Source organism: Humulus lupulus, chromosome 3 (genome assembly GCF_963169125.1).
Source record: "Humulus lupulus chromosome 3, drHumLupu1.1, whole genome shotgun sequence".
Classification (NCBI taxonomy): Eukaryota; Viridiplantae; Streptophyta; class Magnoliopsida; order Rosales; family Cannabaceae; genus Humulus; species Humulus lupulus.
Genome location: NC_084795.1, coordinates 185327686 through 185350327, shown reverse-complemented (window position 1 = coordinate 185350327; position 22642 = coordinate 185327686). Strand labels below are relative to the sequence as shown.

Genomic DNA, 22642 nt, shown 5'->3' with positions numbered 1-22642 from the left:
GACTGCTCCCTAGAAATATTGCCCGTGGTGGAATGTTAGAGATAAATTTCAAGACTACGTGTCACTCTAGTATATTCTAAATTGTATTCACTACACAAAGGTTCAAATCGAAAGATACATTTGTTTATGCTCAATCTTATTATTTAAGTTATTGCTCGATGAAAAATATTTTTAAAAATTCAAGTGGGGGATTGTTGGAACATATATATATGAATTGTTAAAAATAGAAAATGTGCTTTGTTGACTCCCTAGAGGAAGAGTCTTACATTGCTTTGAAACACTTATTTGTAAATGTATATATATTGTGGAATTGAGCCTTGGGTTTGTGCCCCAAGGGGTACCCACTTTTGTGGAAGAGGCAGGAGTTGCACAAAGGCTCACCTGAACACCACACATGCGCGCGCTGCCGTCGTCCGTCCGATCGACCGACCCAAGCTGAGCTGGCTGGTTTGTTGGTGTGGTGTGCACCTTATTTTGTTGGAAAAAATTTATTTAATAAATTTTTGGTAAACATAAGACTTTTTCTCTTCAGTTTTTCCAGGGTTCTGATTTCCTCTCCCATGATCTCAATTAATGCTTTTATTCATGTTATCTTTTTGTTCACTTCTTCTATATTGTGCGATAGATTTCAAATGGTAAAATATATCTCATTTGTCCATCAGAAAAAAAAATTAGATTCTTAATTATGGAGTCCGAGCAGTAGTTTTAAGGTGTTGTATTCATCGATTCTCTACAGTGCAGTTGGGGTCTGATACAGTGTTTTACTAGGTTGTTTTATCATGGGGACGACAGGGCTGATAGTCTGCTTGTACAATTCTAGGTAATGCTGCGAATGTCTTAAAAAGAGCGACTTAGTCCGTGACTAAACCTAGATTATTAATTCGATAATTTCATTCCTGTATATATTTTTGCAGCAACTATTTCCTACAGCCGCTAGAAGTAATTTCAGCAGCAAGTTCTATGTAGCTTGGTGAGGCAGCTCATCCTTGCTTGGGCATCAGGCTTGCCCATTGTTTTCTATAAAATAAGATGTTAGTCTCTCATTACACTAAGCGGGAAGAAAGGAGAGCAAAACCTTAGTGCTTTGAGTGGTTAATAAAGTCTTAATTTTTTTTAAGAGTAGTGCTAGAAAGTGAGTCTCTTTATGGTATTATTTTCCTTTTGTAATACTCTGGATCTGGATAGACAGAGATTATTTGCATTAATAGATGCAATTTTCTGAGTTTTCTTGTGTTAAATGTACAACGTGAGGAGCAAATATATTGTCTTACTGTGCAACCTGTCTGTAACGCCCTACTCCCTTAGAGCCGTTACTAAGTGAGTTTTTAAGACAACACAGTGTGCACTGAACTCGCTAACCGAGGTTTTGAAACAAAAGTGTGACTAGTTAAAAGTTAAGGCTGTAATCTTTGAAAATGCGTCGTTTCATTAAAACTTCTATTAATAAACATTTGGGATCCCAAAATAAGGTTTGAAAACTAATTACATCTTGAAATAAGGTTACAGTTGAGAAATCATAAAATCATAAGTTATTACAGCCATTTTTGAATAAACCCCCAACCAAAGCAGTCGGGCAGGCCAAACATGTACGCGTCGCTTCACGCTCTCCGTACTCATGGTTGGTTGACTCAGTCATTGCCCTTACCTGCAACACAGAGCACCCGTGAGCCGAAGCCCAGCAAGAAAACTCATGCAGAACATAACATATGCAGTTTATACAGTTTATCATAACAGATAATCCACAGATAAACATGTCAACCATTAGACTAAGCAAACACGGCCAAGCCGCCCCAGAGCCTTACCGAAGCCTGGGGTATCGGTTCACACCGCGAGGATAACTCATGTATCCCTTGGGTCCCACCCTGAATATAGCATAACACATGTATCCACCGGGCCCCGCCCTGACTATAGCATCCCATGTGCTAGGTGTTACTTTCGGCCCCACGGCCGCCCCGGCCTACGCCGTACTCGGCCCCACGGTCGCCTCGGCCTACGCCGTACTTGGCCCTTGCCATTCAGTTCATCATAATCACACATATAGTACATTCAAAATTAACATTCACACACATCACGGTTCATTTAAGGTTAAGCATTTGCACGTAATACAATCCGGGGCCATGCCCTACAATCACACAGTGGGGCCATGCCCTAAACTCGGGTGTTACGGTTTTCTTACCTGCATTCCGAGCCTCCTGATGCACTAAAACCGCGAGCACGGTCCTCTAGCACGAGCCTCACCAACAACCTAGTCACAACACACAAGAAACATCCCTCATTACTAATCAACCCAAAACCACTTCCCGAGACCAATCCCGCACTCTCGGGACCTCTAAAACCTTAAAACAACACCCCGGAGACATCCCCCGAACCCCCGGAGCAAAGGCCTAAGATTGCCAAAAAATGTCAACCTAAAATTTGCCTTGTGCCGCGGCACCCATCAGTCAGAGGCTCCCTTGCCGCGGCACGAAAAACCTGTGTCGCGGCACGCCTTCGCAGACCCAGAATTCTGGGTTTTCTCCTGCGTTTTCTCCGAGCTAAAACCTTCCCAAATCAACCCAAACTCACACCCAAGCCCCAAAACCAACTCAAGACTCCAAATAAACCATCCAACAACCCATAAACATCACCAAAGACATCTAAACACCCAATCAAATCCCCAAAATCCACATCCTTGATTTCAATTTCAGAAAAATAAAAACTCAAACATCAAACTTAACCCATGCTCAAATTCTTAACCCATAACATAATCAAGCCTTAAATGTGTATAAAATTCCTTACCTCATATGGAGAATCCATCCCTAAGCTTCCTTCATCTCCTAGGTCTCCAACTTCTCCTTCTCTTCTTCTTCTTCTTCTTCCTCATGCCCTAGCTTTTTCCTCTCTTTTCTCTTCTCTTCAAACTCTATCAAGACCAAAATGGTTAAGCCCCAAACCGTGTACCCCATAAAACCAGCTGCCATTTATCTAATTCCCAACCAAATGACCATTTTGCCCCTCCTTGCCTATCCTTTCCCACCTAAACCTCAAGGGTACTTAAGTCTTTTCACTTCTATTTCATTTCTACCATTTTCTTTCTAAAACTTGTTACTCTCAGCAGTAACTAATGGTTACCCAGGTTACTAAATCTCCAATAACCATTACCCGCTAAATCTCAACTTAACCATAAAATTCCCGAAGTACCCCCAGGCTCCTCCCGAGCCGGGTATAGAAATCCCGTTGTGACTCTTGAGTTAACTAGCTCTCTAGGACGGTCTCGGCACGTGCATCACAATAATACAACCACACCCACGTGGTACAGTTCATAGAATACAATTATCACATATCAATACAGTTATACCCAACATGGCCAAAATTACAATTATGCCCTTCTAACACGATCCGGGCCTACATGCATACTAGTAAACATAGCCATGCATCTCAGTTAAACAAATAGCCAAATAACATGCTTTAAATCATAATCATGCATTTGATTCATAAAATCATACATAAATCCCCAACCTGCCCTCCTGGCACACTAATCAAGGCCCTTAAGCCTTATTAGCGAATTTGGGTCGTTACACTGTCTGGAGCAATAACCTTTTGGAAGAAGAAAAGGTTATTATGCATGGTTAGATACTAAATAACTTTTTAATTTATATATATGGAAGACTTCTCAATGGTTACCACCCATATATGAGTACTAACAATTATGATGATGTGGCAACATAGTGACTTGGCATAGCAAGTTACCAAAAGGTAAATATTTTTTTCTACATTAGTTTCGAATTAAGTTATTTATTTTTTGCCATAATTAATGGTGTTTCCAACCAATGGGAAACACTAGCTGTATTTAGAAATTGACATGCATTTGAAAAATGAAAAGTTAACAATATTATATTTTCATAATAAATACACGTTTTTCATCAGGTAACCCTTCAAATTTTTTGAAAAAATCAAAATTTATTTTTAGAATTATTAATTAACAACTATAAATATGGACCATTGATCTTAATCAAACGGTTAATATTAAAGTAACTATTTTTGGGTAGTAACCATTAAGAGTGCACCCATATATATATGTATATATATAGATATGAAACCTTTTAAAATATATGTATCTATACATGTAAGACATGTCTACATCGATCTTCACCTTTCAGGATTAATCTTTTTTCCAATTCCTTTAAAATAATTAGGCCCGATCACTGTCTCGTAAGAATTCCAAATTAATTATTATTACATAATAAATAACTTCTCCTTGTTCTTGTAACGACCCGAATTTTCAAGACTCCATAATGTGGAAACATAAATGTTTTCATTTAACAAAATGTCTCAAAAACCCATATATAAAATAAAACTTTTTAAAAAGTCGTATGGACATACTTAACATTTAGTTACAAACATATTTTATAAAGAGTAGAGTGAGCCTAGTTTAAGAAAATTACACAACATTTCCAAAAATAAAAAACGCTTCCCAAAAATGCCGATTCACATGTACATTTGTAAGGAAGTCAAAAAATGATTTCTATTCTTTTATTGATAATAAAATGAGATTACAAAGAATTTGAGTTTTAATTGGGGCATGAAGCCCCAACATAACAAACGTGGCGAGAAAGGCCAATTTCTACCCACCACCCTTCTGATCCACCAACACATATCATAGCCGTGAAAGGCTCTTTAGTTTTCAGGTTAGCCTGCGATGCAGAGCTTGGCCTATTCCTACAATTGCGTGCCATATGATCTGGTCTGTTGCAAACAAAGCATTGAAATGGTGCTAATTCATTCTTATTATTATTAGGGGGTTGCTGCTGCTGTGTATTTTGGTTCCTTTGATGGTTCTAAGTCTGATTATTGTTCCAAGGTTGATTGTTGCTTTTTGGGTTCTACTTTTGATTCTGAGTCTTAAAGTTTTTCCCATTAGGTTTCAGAACAGTAGTGGACCTTTTGTTAGGGTTTTTGTTGCTAAACACAACAAGCACTTCCTCTTACTGGTCTTGTTTACGAGCTTCCTCCTTAATGCGAAGGCTAGTGATTAGACTTTCCAATGAAAATTCTTTTGTTTTAAGCCTGAGAAATTTTTTTAAATATTTCCATGCAGGGGGCAATTTTTCAATAATCACAGCAACTTGAAATTGTTCATCTAAAGACATACCTTCAGAAATGATTTCATGAGCGAATTTTTGAAGTTCATGAGACTTGGCTTCCACTGACTTGTCCTCAGTCATCTGGAATTTGAGGTATCGATTGACAGCATAATTCTTGGTTCCAACCTCCTCAATGTCATACTTCTTTTGCAGTGCATCCCAGATTTCCTTAGCATTTTTGTTAGAATTATAATAATAATAAAGGTCATCAGATAAACCATTCAGAATGAAATTTCTGCACAGAAAATCATTTTCGACCCAAGCCTCTAATCCATTAGTTTGTTTGTCCTTTTCATCATTCTCAGCATTTTCAGAAACAGTAGGTTTATCAGTAGTCAGAGCAAAGTTAACATTTTTCATTCTAAAAAAAAATAACATCTTCTGTTTCCATCTTTTAAAATGGTTACCCTCAAAACGAAATGGTTTATTAATGTCAACAACACCAGTGTTGTCATCAGTAGTCATGGCAGAAACAAATGTCTTAAATTGTAGGAAATAGTTGTTGTAGAAATTAAAACAGGAACGAAATTATCAAATTAATAAACTGGGTTGAGTCGCAGACTAGGTTGCTCTCTTTAAGACGAATGCAGCACTGCCCAGAATTGCACAAGGAGACTATCATCCTCGTCGTCCCTAGGATAAAACAGCCCAGAGGAACATTGTATCAGACCCCCACTGTATTGTAGAGAACCATCGAATACAACACCCAAAAACTACTGCTCGGAATCCATTATTAAGAAACCATTTTTTTTTCTAATGAAAATATGAGATGTATTTTACCCCATGAAATCTATCGTACTATATAGATGAAGTGGACAGAAAGATAACGGGAATACAAATGTTAATTGAGATCATGGGAGAGGAAGTTGGAACCCTAGAAAAAGTGAAGTGAAAAAGTCTTTTGTTTACCAAAAATTAATCACGTTTATAAAACGTTTTTATTAAATAAAATAATAATTTAATAAATTAATTTTCTCCAAAATAATAAGGTGCACACCACACCAACCAACCAGCTTAGCTTTGCTCGGTCAATTGGATGGAAAGCGGCAGGGCGCACATGTGTGGTGTTCAGGTGAGCCTTTGTGCAACTCCTCCCTCTTCCACAAAAGTTGGTACCCCTTGGGGCACAACCCCAAGGCTCAAATCCACAATATATATACACTTTCAAATAATTGTTCCAAAGCAATGTGGGACTCTTCCTCTAGGGAGTCAACAAAGAACCTTTTCTATTTTTAACAATTCATATCTATAATTTCCAACAGCTGTTTATGAAGCACGCTGCATACGAAGCACACTGCATACGAAGCAGCTTGTTTGGCTAGAGGAACTGCTCAAATAACATGCATAATCTATATTGGGCTTATGTCCTTGGGCTATAAAAAATGTTGGCCTTCAATACCCTCCTTCAACATCGACCTCTATTGCCTTTCTACAATACATCTTCAGTTACGATATGAGTTTTCTAAACTTCCCATTGTTGACTACTTCCTTGAATAAATATGCCACTTCACTAGTTGATTATGTTGGCTGAACTTTTTAAGTGTGGGGACTAAACGAGTCGATTTTTCTCTAACACCTCTGAAAGATTAATAAACTACTCCTACTAATTACCCATTTGAACTATATACTGAAAATTAGAATCAGCTAAAAAGTATAGAGTAGAAAGTAAGAATGACACAATTATTTTTATATGGTTTAGCCATTATTTTTCACGACCTACTCCGTAGGACCTAGTCTAGAGGTGAAGTAAAACCACTAACAATATCTAGAGTTATTAGAAGATTCAATACAGAAAAAATAATTCAAAACTTCCTTTCAAATTACTTTACAAATCAAGCAATCAACTTCCTATTTTAGTGAAGATCTTCTTGCAACCAACCTCCCACTTGTATTGGTGTTTGCTAAACTCCCTTTGGCTTCACCTCAAGTTTCCCTCAAGAATCTAGTTGAACTCCTTCAAAGCTTTGAACCAGAAAACCTAAAATTGAATGGTGTACTATCACCAAAATTCCATAGGCAATGAACAACGAAGCAATGAATGCTTCAAACATCTTGCAGATAATCTTTATCGAAGAGTAAGAGCCTCACGAACCCATTGGCTAAACCTCCAATCATTTTCCTCTTACACATCTATTCATTTTTTTTAACTTTCCTTTTCCCTTGAGAAAAAAAAAAACAACCTCTTCCCATCTCTCTCACCAAAACTGAAATCTAGTCTCTCTCTACTCTCCATTGCTGAAATTTTCTCTCCAAGAGCCAAGAGCATTCATTCCCCCATTGAAGGAGGGAGAAGCTCAAGAGCATACTAAGGAAGAGTAAGTTTCAAACCCTACTCTATTTCTTTTCTCCTATCTTCCTCTTCAAACTCGAAACCCTAAGGGTTTATGGTGCATGCATGTGATCTAATAGCCATTCATGACTTTGATCTTATGTTCTAGGGTTCAAGAGATGCTTGTACGGGTAGTACCTCAATGAGTTAGCACTTTGGTGATCTAGTGGAAGCAAGGCAAGAAATCTTTGCAGTTTGCATGTTTTCTTCCTCATCTAAGTTTTCTATTTAATCCTTTCCTTAAAAATATGCATGTGGAACTTGGGGCTCGGTTTTGAGAGTTTAGAGAACCAAGGGAAGGTTCTGAAGAGCTAAGGAACACAACTCCAAGCTAGGGCTTCGAAAGGTAGAATCTATGGTGAATCTTGTAGATCTGGTTGTATAGGGTATTTCAACAATTTTGAGCTTATTTTATGCTTAAGTTTGAGATTTTGTGTGGTATGATAATTTGCATGCATGCATGTGGCTAGGGTTAATGCTAGAAAGCTTGTTGTTGTTGAGTGTGAGTGAAAATGCATGCTGCCAAAATTTCGTGGTCTGGCATCCTACGGATTAGATCGCACTCCACTGTCTCTTTTTGTAAAAAATATTTATGTAGTTTCATATTTTTTGTGATTACTTGATGATAGGCTATGAAAAATCGTAAAAATGTACTTTTAAATCCAAATTATACATTTTTTGGCATTGTGATGCAAATATGGAAAATTCCTGGGCAGCATGCACTGCCCAGATTGTTTAGACTTTTGAATGGGTTTGACAAATCAAAAATCTATTAAATTTGGTAGGGATTTATTCTAAACATTTATAAGGATAACTGTAAAATTGTAGAGGAAAATGTATTAAGGTATATGAGATATGATTTTTCAAAGTTTTCCCAAGAATCTAGAAACAAAACTTCTGGACAGCAAGCATTGCCCAGATGGATTTAAATATTTTGTTGAGTTTTGTAACTCAAAAAATTATGAAACTTTGCAGGAAGCTAATTTAGAGATGTTTAAAGATTCTTTTAAAATGTCAGATAGAACTGGGATATGGTGTAAGAGAAATAAATTTTCAAAGTTACCATAAAATCTAGGAAAAACTTTTGGGCAGCAAGCACTGCCCAGATTGCTTTAAAAATTCGAATGCATTTTGTCATCCAAAAACTTATAAAATTTTGAAGGGGATTATCTAAGATGTGTACAAGGACTCTTGTAAAATTTGAGAAAAAATATATTAAGGTTTAAAATAAATAATTTTTCTAATTTTCCCTAAAAACTGAAAAGTAGCAATTTCAAACCTTAACGAAAAATTGATTTTTACCATTTTATAAGTTAAGGGTCCAATTGCCCTTCTTTTAAAAAATAACATAAAAATAGATCCTAGCTTATGGATAGAATTTGTAAAAATGGGAGTTTTGGGTTTTGTAGAACCCTTAAGAGAATGGGATAACATTGTCATATATTATTTGTAAAGGGTCAAAAAGCGGTATTTTGGTAAATGATAGAAAACAGTAAACTTTCATAAGAGGACGACAAATTAGTTAAAGAATATTAAGATGCACGACATGGAGAGTGCGTTGCAGTGAGGCCCATTTTCTTATGATACTGGAAAGATTGAAATGAAATCCGACCTTAAACACTGTAAGGTGTATAAGAGACTATAGTATAGAGTCTCTAAGAGAACTTCAATACATATAGCTATCGTAGAATATTTTCTACAAGGGTATGCCATAGTTTAATCCAAGTACACTTTCTTAATTATAGTAACCATGAAAGGAAAAATGAATAGCTGTGTAAAGATCCAGCTGGGAACTAAGAACTCCAAGTAAGTTAGCCTTTCTCTTTCTTGGCTACAACATGAATATACTAGTGTGTGCTTTTAGTAGTACATTACACTAGTTTTGTTTGGGTCATTAAGACCAAGGTATGCTTAATGCCTACCTTTGCAATGCTTATGCATTTTTCATCTTAATGGTAAGTGAGTTTTGGTTGGAGTCAGAACCTTATTTTAATACTGTCTAGGTTGGAGCCAAGACATGGTGAGATTATAGTCTGGGTTGGAGCCAGGACACAGTGAGATTATAGTCCAGGTTGGAGCTAGGACATGGTGAAATTATAGTCCGGGTTGGAACTAGGACATGGTAAAATTTTAGTCCAGGTTGGAGCCAAGACATGGTAACATTAAGTCCAAGTTGGAGCCAAGGAATGGTAATATGGTCCGGGTTTGAGCCAGAATCCTTTGTGTTTGATTGAATTGATTAAATCATATAATTATATATCTTGAATGTTCTGGAATTTTCTGAGTGCAGGTTGTTGGGCGCAACCAATGTGCTTGATTTTCTGTATGGATAATATTAAGAATTGTATGATTGAGTTGGAATTTTATCCAATACCCTGGTGATCGGTAGTGATATCTACCTTAGGTCAACCCGTTACTGGTTTTAGTATATTTGTGTGCAATACCATTCTTACTAAATATTTTCACTTACCTAGTTGTTTCATGTTGTAGGTAAGTGCAAAAGCAAAGTGGAGTAGTGAGTGTTGGCGTCTGCTTGTGGATATATACATGTGGCCTAACCTAGAGAGGTTTTTGATGGATCACCATTTTGAAAAGAAAAGGCAGGAAGTTTGTTATTTCTTTTGGAATAATTGTTTTGTTATAACTTGGTGGAAGAGAAGTTGTATTTCTGTTTGCTAAACTAAAAGTGTGTGCACATGATCTTTTTAAAAGTTTTTTTTATATGAATTTTTTGTACAATGAATTAAAGTAACAGTTTAGATTTTCGCATGTTTTAGTCTTGTATGTTTTGAGGGTTGTTACAATTTACACACACAAAATGAATATATATCCTAGGGAACAAATAGGGAAAAACAACTCTTCAAAACATGTACTGAATTAAAATCACATGTTTCTAAGTTGCCAATATATTAACATACAAAATGCATGTCTTAACATGAATTTCAATGTATGACAAAATTATATTTACAAACTTCCCTTTGGCATATACTTGAAAAATTAACTTGATGATTTTAAATTTAGAACATATAGACAAAATAGTAAAAAAATATAAGACCAAAAACAACAACTGATCAACATTTTAATTATACCAAGACAAAGCAAGAACCACTTTAATCACTTGCTTAAAATATAACATAGTAGCAACAAATAGTAGGAAAATAAATATTTAGGATAATATATTTATCTCAAAATAAATATCAGTTAATTTAAAATTAACTTTATCTTAAAATATCAATTTTAAATAAATAAATAAATTTCTTATAATAAGATAATTATTAATATATCTCTATATTAATCCAAACATGATTAATATTTTATATAACATATGATTTTTCAAGATAAATGCTATATAGTTAAATAATTAATTAATTCACAATTAATCAATTACCCATAATTATCACATAATTATTTCCTTGCCCCAGAAAATTAAACGACCTATAATACGAAACTCCAATAAGCTAGATTATTAATTAAACTCTTTAATCTAATAATATTAATTTTTAATTCCATGATTACTCCACTATAAATATGGAATTGCACTCTAAGTATTTATGAATTATATATACAGAGTTTTCTTTGTAGTCCATTGATATAATCAATAAATGTAATTCTGTCTTCCAATTATTGGTTAGTTAATTAGAGTTGGTTAAAATTACCGTTATACCCTTCTAAGTACCTCTTGTTCCTTTAGTACCATTAATTTACCAGCGAATAATTAATCTATAATCAAATTATACATTTGAGCTCAATAACTATTCAATTCAAGAATTAACCCTTATGGAAACCAATATTCAATTTGTTAGGAAATTATGGATTCCATTATTGTAAATCATGTTTCTAGCCATTCATGATATTGAATCTTCAAAACAAAAGTCACTAGTCTCATTATACTAAGAAACCTTAACGAGTAAATCAAAAGATCCAATAAGCACAAACAGGAGTTCATGACTACTCAGGATTTAGACTGATCTACAAATGATCATCTATACCGATAAGAATTAAATCTTTATGGAAAACGGTAAGTTTATAAAGATAGTTAATTCATATCAGCCATACCATATATAATCTCTATTATATACAGTACCTTTCCCAACATGTCTATCCACATCAGTAATTTGAATCTAGATTACTTGCATCTCGTATGCTTAGTAAATCGTACTAGTAACCATTCATTAAAGATTTCTTACTTTAATATGTTACTAACTATTTTATTTATTGTATATGATCTTAATTCTCTCGTACTAATACAAGATCATATCCTCATAAATGAATATGGCATTGTCTTGATATTCATATAAATTATTAAAAAAATAATTATAACATTAAAATATAATAAAATTTTACTGTTATTTAAATCAATAAAATGTATTTTCATGCTTTTAGGGCATAAATCTTAACATGGTTGCTTTCACACAAACAAACAAAAAAATGTAGCGGCTCTAATAGGGGAGACGATTCAATGCAATTATCAAAGATGAGAAAACATGTATCAAGACAGAGTACAAAAGAACATAAGTAAGCCTACACCACTTCAAGACACACGAATATAAGAGGAAAGTTACAAAAAGACTCACACCTGCTATTAGTAAATTTGGAACATGAAACCTCACTTGATATTGCTTATTTTCTAAGGCCACATGTACTCAAACATACAAACTGTAATTAATTTTCTATAGTGAACAAAAGTTTGTGAGCTTAAAGCCTTAGTAAACAAATCGTGAAGTTAATTTTCAGAAACAACATGAGAGAGTGAAATGGTTACATACTCAACTAACTCACGGAGAAAATGGTGGCAGATGTCAACATGTTTGGTGCGAGAGTGTTGGACAGGGTTGTTGGAGAGACTTATGCCGCTAGTGTTGTCGCAATAAATGGTTAGGGTGTCAAGATAGAGCCTATAATCATTCAACATTTGCTTCATCAAAAGAAGTTGAGTACAAGAACTTAAGACGGTAATGTACTCAGCTTCTGCAGTGGAAAAGGAGATGGACTTTAGCCTTTTACTATACTAAGAGAGTATGTTGTTTTCCACATAAAAGCAGCCATCTGAAGTATTTTTCCTATCATCGAGATTATCTACCTAATAAGAATTACTAAAACAAACCAAAGAAATATTATTATCACTAGAGTACCAAAGATCAAAGTTAGTGGTACCATACAGGTATTTAAGAATTCTTTTCGCTATGGTAAAATGCAATTCAGTGGGAGCCGATTGATATCTAGTACATACCCCCTCACCGAAACAAATAATAGGACAACTAGTAGTAATATAAAGTAATTTGCCTATTATACATCGATACAATGTTGCATCAATATTTTTACCTGTCTCATCTTTCATTAATTTGACAGTAGTGCTTATGGGTGTGTGAGCATGTTTTGCATTTTCTAAGTCAAAAATTTAGAGCACATCTTTGGCATATTTGATTGAGATAGAAAAATTCCATTATCAAGTTGTTTGATTTTTAAGCCAAGAAAGTAGCTTAGCTCACCAAACATGCTCATCTCAAATTTCTTAGCATTAATTGCAAAAAGGATTGTGTGTGAATCACAAGTGGACCGAAAAACTATGTCATCAACATTTAGTTGAGCACAAACAATACCATGATTCAGAGATTTGATGAACAAAGTTTTATCGACATTACCTCTACTTTACCCATTTTCAAGCATGTAATAGGTAAGACGTTCATACCATGCCCGAGATTCTAGTTTGAGCTCATATAGTGTCGTGTTCAACTTGTAAACATGGTCTCCAAGATGAGTGTCTTCAAACCTAGGAGGCTGAGGAACATATGCCTCCTATATCAGAATGCCATTCAAGAAGGAACTCTTGACATCCATTTGGTATAACTTGAACTTCATGTGATATGCCACGGCCAAAAGAAGTATAATCGATTCCAAACAACCGTCGGGAGTAAATGATTCCTCAAAGTCCACCTGTTTTGTAATATCAATTAGATATTATTTTCGTTGTATTTTTTTTTTTTTTTTTTTTTATGACATAGTTAGAATAATACTTATTGTATTGTATTTTTTCTAATTATAGACATGCTTGAGTTATTTTTTCTAGATTTGTTTCTTTATCTTTTGTATTATAGTTAGCGGGCCAAATTTTTAGGAGAATTATCAAGAGATATGTGATTTCTTTGACACAAATGATTTGGAGGAAAGAATCTTTCTAGAATAGAGTTTTAATCTTAATCTCATTGGAGAGTTAAATAAAAGATCTATTAGCTAATTGGAATTATTTGGAATAAAGAAACAAATGATTTATGTATTTGGACATTATAGAAAACAAAGAGGAATTTCTTAAGTAAATTATCTAGAATATTCCAATAGTTTAATTTTATCAAAGGAGTTGATAAAATAGTTATGGATTGATTTTGGAATTAAAAAGAATAAAGAGAAAGAGAGGGGGAGGCGTGTAACGCGAGAAGGAAAGGAAGAAAGGAAGGTTTCCATTTTTAGAAAATATCCTATTTAATTTTTATTGAAAATGTTTTATGAAAAGAAATGAAATAACGATTTTTGGATCTTTATGAGGGGGTTTCGGCCTAGGAGAGAATATATGCTCTAGATGTGTGCATGGACCATGCAAGGTGACTTTAAGTTCAAGAGAGAGCACGATAGTGTTTATGAGTACCAAAATTTAGTGTTTTATGTTAATGAGTAATGTAAATTAAAGTGAAGTTTATTAATTTGATTTTAGGCATGTTTGTGAAGTTGTCCCACTCTATTATTGGAAAAGAATAGAGGAAATGAAAGCAGCTAGATTTCTATGTGTTGTGATATGTGTTTGCCATGTTATGATCATGGTTGTAGGTAAAAGTATTTGGGTAGAGGAGTTTACCATGTATGAATGTTTGGCAGTGATTGCCCCAAAATAATGACCAAGGTTGTCCCAGGGGGACAATTTCCTAGCTTCTGTTCCACAGTACTTATTGCCTTTAATGTTGTAATGACCCAACTATTTCTATGACCTTGGACCCTTAAAACTACTAGACATAGCTACTATTTTTGAGAAAACATACATAAGAAAATAATCATAACTTTATTAAATCCCAAAATAAATATTGTGAAAATTACAAAATAAGATGTAAAATATGGTATCGATACCCATTGTTTAATAAAACATAAAACATAACTTTAAATCAATTGTTCAAAAACCAAATGCAAAATTACAAAAGAAACATAATTCAAAAGACTAAAATAAACGTCATCCTCGATCGACACGCAGTCCATTCATTCCATTCATCCTTAACACACAAGCCAAGCTACCTAGAATCCTTCCGCCTCCATAATCATTTTCCTGCATCACACAAAAAATAAACGAGTGAGCCTAATGCCCAACAAGGAAAATCTACCAACATATAAATCATAAAGATAAAACTATATCATAAACATATACTAGAAAACATATGACTATAAAAACATATATTATATAGGACTACAATGACCATCATTCTTCTTGGGGCTTGCTAGCTAGGCAAATGATATGCTCATAAATTTGTAGGGCTTGTTATCTAAACAAGTCATATAAATTTGGGGGGCTTGTTATCTAAACAAATCATATGCCCATGGATTATAAAACATATTCTTGGGGCATGTTATCTAAACAAGTCATATGCTTGTTGTCTAAACAAGTCATATGCCCAAGGACTATAAAACATATTCTATACATATACATATCATAAAATACACATATCATAACATATAAGCACATAAAATCTATCATATTTTCCTTACCAAAAGTCGGGATATCTGGGAACAAGAACGGGATTAGAACACTCCTATAAACCAACAGTAGAAATGGTGAGAATGTCTAAGAATAAATATGAATATGAGAACTAAACCATCAAGAAGAAACACTCCTATAAAGGCATATAGTTAATAATCTCAAGATAATTCCTATTCTCTCTTTCAGCTATTCCATTTTATTGTGGAGTGTCTGGTACAGTGCATTCATGTATAATGTCATGTTGTTTACAAAATACACCAAAATCATTTGAAAAGTATTTACCACTTCTATCACTTCTAAGAGTTTTTATTTTCCTTTCCAATTAATTTTTTACCTCAACTTTATAGATTTTAAATGCATTAAATGTAACATCCTTACTCTTAAGTAAATACACATAAGTATACCTAGAGAAATCATCTATAAAAGTCATGAAGTGTCTATTTCCTCCTCTAGTTAACAAGCCATTCAATTCACATAAATCACTATGTATTAAATCTAGCAAGTTTGAACGTCTATCAACACTTGGAAAATGTTTCTTTACCATTTTATATTTAACACATAATTCACATTTATCATGCTCATTGACATCACAATTAATCAACGAACATTTAACAACTCTTTTAATTGTGCTATAACATATATGAGCAAGTCTATTATGCCACAATGTAATAGAACTAGAATTAATCACATTACAAGATTTAGATACCATATTATTATTGTCACTATCAAAGCACAAAGTTTGATCATCCCATCACACGAATAACCATTTCCTACAAAAGTTCCCAATTTAGTCAAATGAGTTTACCAGATTAAAACTCCATTTTGATAACGGATTTACTCAATAGAAATGTTCTAGTCATATTGGAAACATAGAAAACATTAGTTAAGGTCACTTTCTTTCCAATAGTGAAGAACACATCAATGCAGCCCCTTCCAAGTATCTTAGATCTCTTTTCACTTCCCATTTGGACTTCAAGTCCCACCTTTGAACTTTCAAAGGTTTTGGAAAGAGTTTTATCATAGGTTGCATGAATGGTGGCACAAGTATCATACCACCATCCTTTCACCTTTCTTTGGGTTGCATTAACTTCACCCAAGGTAGCAATGATCTCAACATCAAATGCATTGACCTTGGTATCCTTACTTAGGTTTGTAATTAGATGAATATCAAATGCATTGACCTTAGTATCTTCACTTTCTTTTGCAATGATCTCATCATCAATTGCATTAACATGTTCACATTCTCTTAAGGTTGCATTAGTCTCATCATTGCATGTATGAACTATGTCAATTCTCTTTAGGGTTATCATACATTCCTCATCAAATGCATTAAATTCAATTACGTTCACAAAGTTCTCATCATCTATTGTATTAACACTAATCTCACTATGGTTAATTTTAAAATTACCATATCTCACATGATGATCAATAACTTTATAAACAAAACAAGTATAATAATAACCCTTGAATTGTTCATTAACATTTACCATTGTAATGTTAACATAAACAATAAACTCAAACTCACAAAAATATTGCAGCAAACACATTTCATTCAAAATCTTGAAATCTACACATTTAGAAATAAGAAATTTGATGATAATAATCTCCTTAAGTATGTAATCCCATTGAGTTGTCTCATCATTTGTTGATGAACAATTTGAATCCATATCCACATTCATGTAGAGAATGTCCAAATAGAACTTTCTTTGATATTTCATGGTTATATGTTCAACACAAACCAAATCTTGAAGTAAGAATTTGAAGGTTGTAGAAGATGAACTAATTTCCTTAATTTTTGATTGTGCAAAACGCAAAAAGAAAGTAATTAGAATAGAGATTTTGATTGTTGGGAAAATATGATTTTACACTTTCTTAATCAACAATGCATAATAGAAATAGTACAATATTACAAACCCTAGACGTTAATCAAGAACCTTATTCAAAGTATGAATGCAAATCTTGATCATCAAAGAACGATATTCATGATATGAGTGCAAATCTTAAAAATAATGGATTAAATGATTATAAGATGAATTTTGAAACATTTAATCATCTATACTAAAAACATAAACACCATAGAAGAACACAATTATAAAGTTAGGGTTTAGAGAGATTCAACATTTTGTATTGAGCAACTTGAATTTTCAAACTTGGGGAACTTCTAAGGCTTATACATGAATTAACATCGCTGTCCAAAATCTCTATTTCAAGCCTTCCCTAATTGCTTGAAGCTTCAACCAGGTAGAATGAGATTTGGGATTGAACAAGCCTTAAAACTTATGCAAGCCAAGCAATGCTTGATGAGTTTCTTGGAGAAGATTAGAGAAAGATTCGAGAGAGTGATCATGTCTTCCAAAACTCAATGAGAACCATCTGGAGCTTATTATACGTATTTGTACGGACACATTAGGCGATACGTCACCTGCATGTAGGCAAAGTATCGCCTGCCAGGGGATATGTCGCTTACTTCTTCCTTTTGGAAATTTATCAATTTATTTTACAAAAATATCATATTTTACTAACACAAAACAAATCATATTAATATCAAAATATTTGCAAATTAAAAGTATATCAAATAAATCCTCAGAAATATTAATTAATACTCAATTGATTTTAATAATAATAAATGTGTATATTCTCTTACACACTAGCCAAATCTTTTAGCCACAACTTGCATATCTTAATTAATTTTATCTCTTAAAAATTTCTTAATGCCTAAAAATTACAAAACATCAAAAAAAAAATTAAAATAATTAAAAACACTAAAAACTAACATCATCTAAACTTAAGAAAATTAAAAATATATCGTCCAAAAGTATTATTCTTAGACCAATATAATTGTGCCATTTGAGCCACGTGTCAAATTTAATAGAGTTGGGGGAACGGTTGCAACTAAATAGTAAGGGAAAATGTTTGTAATGCCCCAACTACTCTAGACTTTTGGACCATTAACGAAAACTATACATACTAATCCTTAATAAAACTTACAAGTGAAAATACCATAACTTCATTAAGAAACTTGTAAAAATAAGAGTTAAACTTACATAAAATTTAGGTTAGGATATGGGATCCCATTGTTTTAAAAACAAAACAAAACATAATTTAAAATAAAAAGGGATTACATAACAAGTGCGGAAAAATACATGTAAAAACCATAAAAACAAAACTACATCCTCGAATCGTAACGCTCGGCTCTTGAATCCATTCGACCTCAATACACATTCTCCAAGCTTCCAAGAACCTTTCCCGCCACTAAGACTATTTTGCTGCACATATAAACAAAAAGGAATGAGCCTAATGCCCAGCAAGGAAAATCTAACACATAGTTCATATACATAAATTTCATAAGAAACATAAAAACATAGCATAACACTTATATCATACACATATTATAATGGCCATTATTACTTGGGGTCCCATAGGCTAAACAAGTCATATGCCCATTAGATTAGTGGGGTCCTACTAGCTAAGCGGGTCATATGCCCATAATCTATTTGGGGCTTGTTAGTCATATGGGTCATATGCCCAAGCCTACAAACATACATAACATAACATATTTCATAACATAAAAAAAACATAAGACAACATATAAAAGCATATAACATATACATCCTATCCTATTTTCCTTACCAAAATACCGGGATATGAGGACAGAGTTGGGACTTTGGAACACTCCTAAAAACCGTTTATGAAAGGGTGAGTCTATTGAAGAAAAGAGATGAAGGAAATATACTATTAAAATATGCTTACCAAAACCTTGTGCTCAAGAACTTAGATTTCCTAACCAAAATAAGAATAAGGTTAGAAGGCTGAGTAGAAGACTATGAGAAATATAATACCAATGAACTAGGGTGTGGAAATACCTTGAAGACTTGAAAGACCAATCTAAACCTTGAACCGAAATGCTATAAAACCTTACTTCCCAAGTGTTTGATAAGCTTATGATTCCCAACCCAAGTGTTTACACTCTCACACTTACCTAGCAACTTGCAGCCTCTGAACTTAGAGTAATAGATGAATAAATGGCTGGGTACTACGTCCTATTTATAGAGTTTAGGAATGAAAAGATCTTCATTTAACTTGAATAAAAATAATGGCTTTTTAAGTGAAAATAATTTGAATTATCGTTCAGCAGAGGCTGAAGACTCGTTCAAAAAAATGCTGGACTTATCAAGAGGTTGAAGGGTTGAATGGAAAACGATTTCAAAAACTTTCAAATTATGCTGAGAGGGGCGATATATCGCCCCCTGTAGGCGATATATCGCCTGGGCCAGTATGCCCGAGGCAGTCGTGCATCGTTTCGTGTTTTTCGTATCTTCGTGCTGCGATATATCGCCCCCTATAGCTGCGATATATCGGCATACGCTGATTATTTAAACACGAAATTACACATTTTTAGCTTAATTTAAAATGAGTAAACAGCCTTGACTAAGCCCTCAAACGTTTTCAAAGCTGCTGACTGACCTTAGTGCATTCAAATTTTACCTTTAATAAATTAAATCCTCAAAATACTTAATCATTAATAACCCATACATAACATGTGCTATAATCCTATTGGTTCTTATTTAAACCTTATAGTATACTAAATATTATCCTCAATATCAGCCATATTAATCAAACCTTAGGTTAAAATTAATATTCTTAAACTATAGGTTAAACTTAGAAAATCTACAAGTACTACTATGAGTGTCCAAATAAATCCCAGTCTGAACCAAAAATCCACAGTTATAAAGATAATACTATAATTACTATAATACTACTATCTAACTAGCTAAGTAAAGTTCTTGGACTCTACAATGTTGACGCGGTTTTTCGCCAACAGTGGATTAAGAAATCAGACAATAGAGATATTATGCTTTTTGATAAACCGTGACTGAACAAATAAAAGATATCACAAACACTCACACTTTTACGTGGTTCAGTGGTTAAAATCTACCTAGTCCACGAGACAATCTTATTGATCTCTTTAGGGCTCTGGTTGAAATTGTTGTTGACAATTTCGGTAGAGTTTTAGTATATAAAGAATCGGTCCCTTTTCTATCCATTCCCTGGTATTTATAGAGGGTTTCCTGGATAGCTTTGGGTAACCATGTACATAAATATCGTAAATAATAAATTTGGATAACCTCCCATTTACATAGGGATATGAATGCCTATGGAATTTACATCTATTATCTCGGGTAATAAATGTGTAATAAAATATGGCCATTAATGAGCGTATAAGGAATCTCCAAGACTTTTACAGCACTGCATCTCTACCTTGCCATTCTCTTTATCTGATCAATTTATCTAATCTATCATTTTAATTTCACAAAATCAATCTCTTCAATTATACTTTATTTTTATCTTTAACTTTACTAATCTAATCTTTAGTTGTGTCTGCCTCTCTGTGGATACGAGATAGCTTGTTTACTATTGCGATCGCTTAGGAGTTTGTTGGGCGATATCAAGTTTTGGACCCCCAGTTTATACAAATCTGGATTAGGACTAAGCTTTGAGCCTTGCATTATTTTTTTTTTAATCCTGGACTGTAAAGATGGTCCTACCCCCCAAGTGACCAAAGACTGTAGACTTAGGTCACGTGTTCGTGTAAAAATTAAAGACGGACATGAACTTTTGTTTTCTTAAAAAATTTCTTATGGTGTTTTGTTCACACCATTTTCATTGAATAAGAAATGGCTCTGGGGCGTACATTACTTGAAAGTAAAAATGTTAGAAAAAACAGGGTTAAATCCTCTCGACTGCTGATAGTACTTACGGAGGTGTTCTACATTCGTTTAGGATCTCTGTTCCGTCTAGTCGCTTTAAGCGATATGTTCGCAGGCATACTTCGTTTAGGATCTCATAATGTCCTTCCCAGTTAGGTCCTAGAACTCCCACCCCTGAATCTTAAGATGCAGGGAAGACTCTTCTCAGGACTAGATCGCTGGTTTCGAACCTTCGGCTTTTAACTTTCGAATTAAAATGCCTTGCGATCTTTCCCTGATACATCTTTAGCTACACTTGTGACTCTTCTCGGATCTTTTCGATGAGATCTAGGGATTCCTGAAGTAAGGTGTCATTCCAAACGGGATCGTACGTATCTCATCTGTGAGATGGGACCGCAGTTTCTTCTGGGATGACTGTTTCGCATCCATACACCATCGAATAGGGAGTATGTCTGGTCGATGTTCTTTTCATGGTCTGGCAGGCCCATAGGACGTGGGTCAACTCTTTCGTCCACTTGCTCTTGCAAGCTTGTAGCTTTTTCTTTAGTGTCCCCTTCAAAATCTTATTCACGGCCTCTTTTTTCTCGTTTGCTTGAGGCCTTGCAACTACGGAGAAGCTTTTGATGATTCCATGTCTTTCACAGAAGTACATGAAGTGGATGCTATCAAATTGCTTCCCCTTGTCAGACACGATTTTGTGAGGGAGGTTGTATCGGCACACAATATTGTTGATGACGAAGTCCATGACCTTTTTTGGAGGTTATGGTGCTTATTGGATCTGCTTCGACCAACTTGGTGTAATAGTCAATGGCTACAATGGCATATTTTACTCTGGCCTTCCCTATCGGGAGGGATCCTAGCAAATCAATTACCCCAAACTGCAAAAGTCCAGGGACTGGTCATCAAGGTTATCTCCGTGGGAGGGACTCACGATAGCTTTGCGTACCTTTTGCAATGTTCACACTTTCAGACGTAATCTACACAGTCCTTCTTCATTGTTAGCCAGAAATATTCTTGCCTTAGGATCTTCTTGAACAAGCTGAGTCCATCTGTGTGATCTCCGCAAAAGCCTTTGTGCAATTCGTGCATGATGGTGCTCATTTCAGTCCTGGATACGCATCGAAGATTGGGCATGGACAACCCCCTGCGATAGAGCTTTTCATCCATCATGATGTATCTGGGAGCCTGGTACTGAAGCTTCCTCACAGCGGCCATGTCCATGGAAAATTTCCCAGTGGTTAGATAATGGATGAGAGGCCCCATCCAGGACGTTGTGTATTTGATGGAGTTGATGATTGTGGGGGCTTGAATACTAGGAGTGGGCAGATGGTCGATTGGGACTACCCTAGAGAGCTCTGCTTCAACATCCATGGCCAATTTTGTCAGTGTGTCTGTAAACATGTTCTCTTCCCTAGGCATCTAGCAGATGAAGTATCTTTTGAAAGATTGGAGTAACTCCTGGGTTCGCGTCACGTAGGCGGCCATCTTCTCTCCCTCCATTTGGTATTCTCCTGAAATCTGTCTTTCTACCAATTGGGAGTCGTTGTGGACTTCGATGTTCTCTGCCCCCACTTCCCGAGTTAAGTGTAATCCAGCTAGCATGGCCTTGTGCTCAGCCTCATTATTTGATGCTTTGAACCGGAAGCATAGGGCACTTAGAAACTGGTGACCTTGAGGGGATATTAGAATGATCCTGGCCCAATTCTCATTGGAGGCTCTGCCAACAAAGATCTTCCAAACAGGCGCT

General features: G+C 34.7%; 1 protein-coding gene across 1 annotated transcript; it reads right to left on the bottom strand.

Moving 5' to 3' along the window:
- Positions 1 to 4964: 4964 nt before the first annotated feature.
- On the bottom strand, positions 4965 to 5588 carry LOC133825265 (uncharacterized). Its single transcript, XM_062258229.1, has one exon. The coding sequence runs from the start codon at positions 5586 to 5588 to the stop codon at positions 4965 to 4967; it is 624 nt and encodes a 207-aa protein (XP_062114213.1).
- Positions 5589 to 22642: the final 17054 nt, after the last annotated feature.

Excerpts from the sequence above, each read along its gene's own strand:
- LOC133825265 (XM_062258229.1), bottom strand. The coding sequence starts at position 5,588 with ATGACTACTGATGACAACACTGGTGTTGTTGACATTAATAAACCATTT.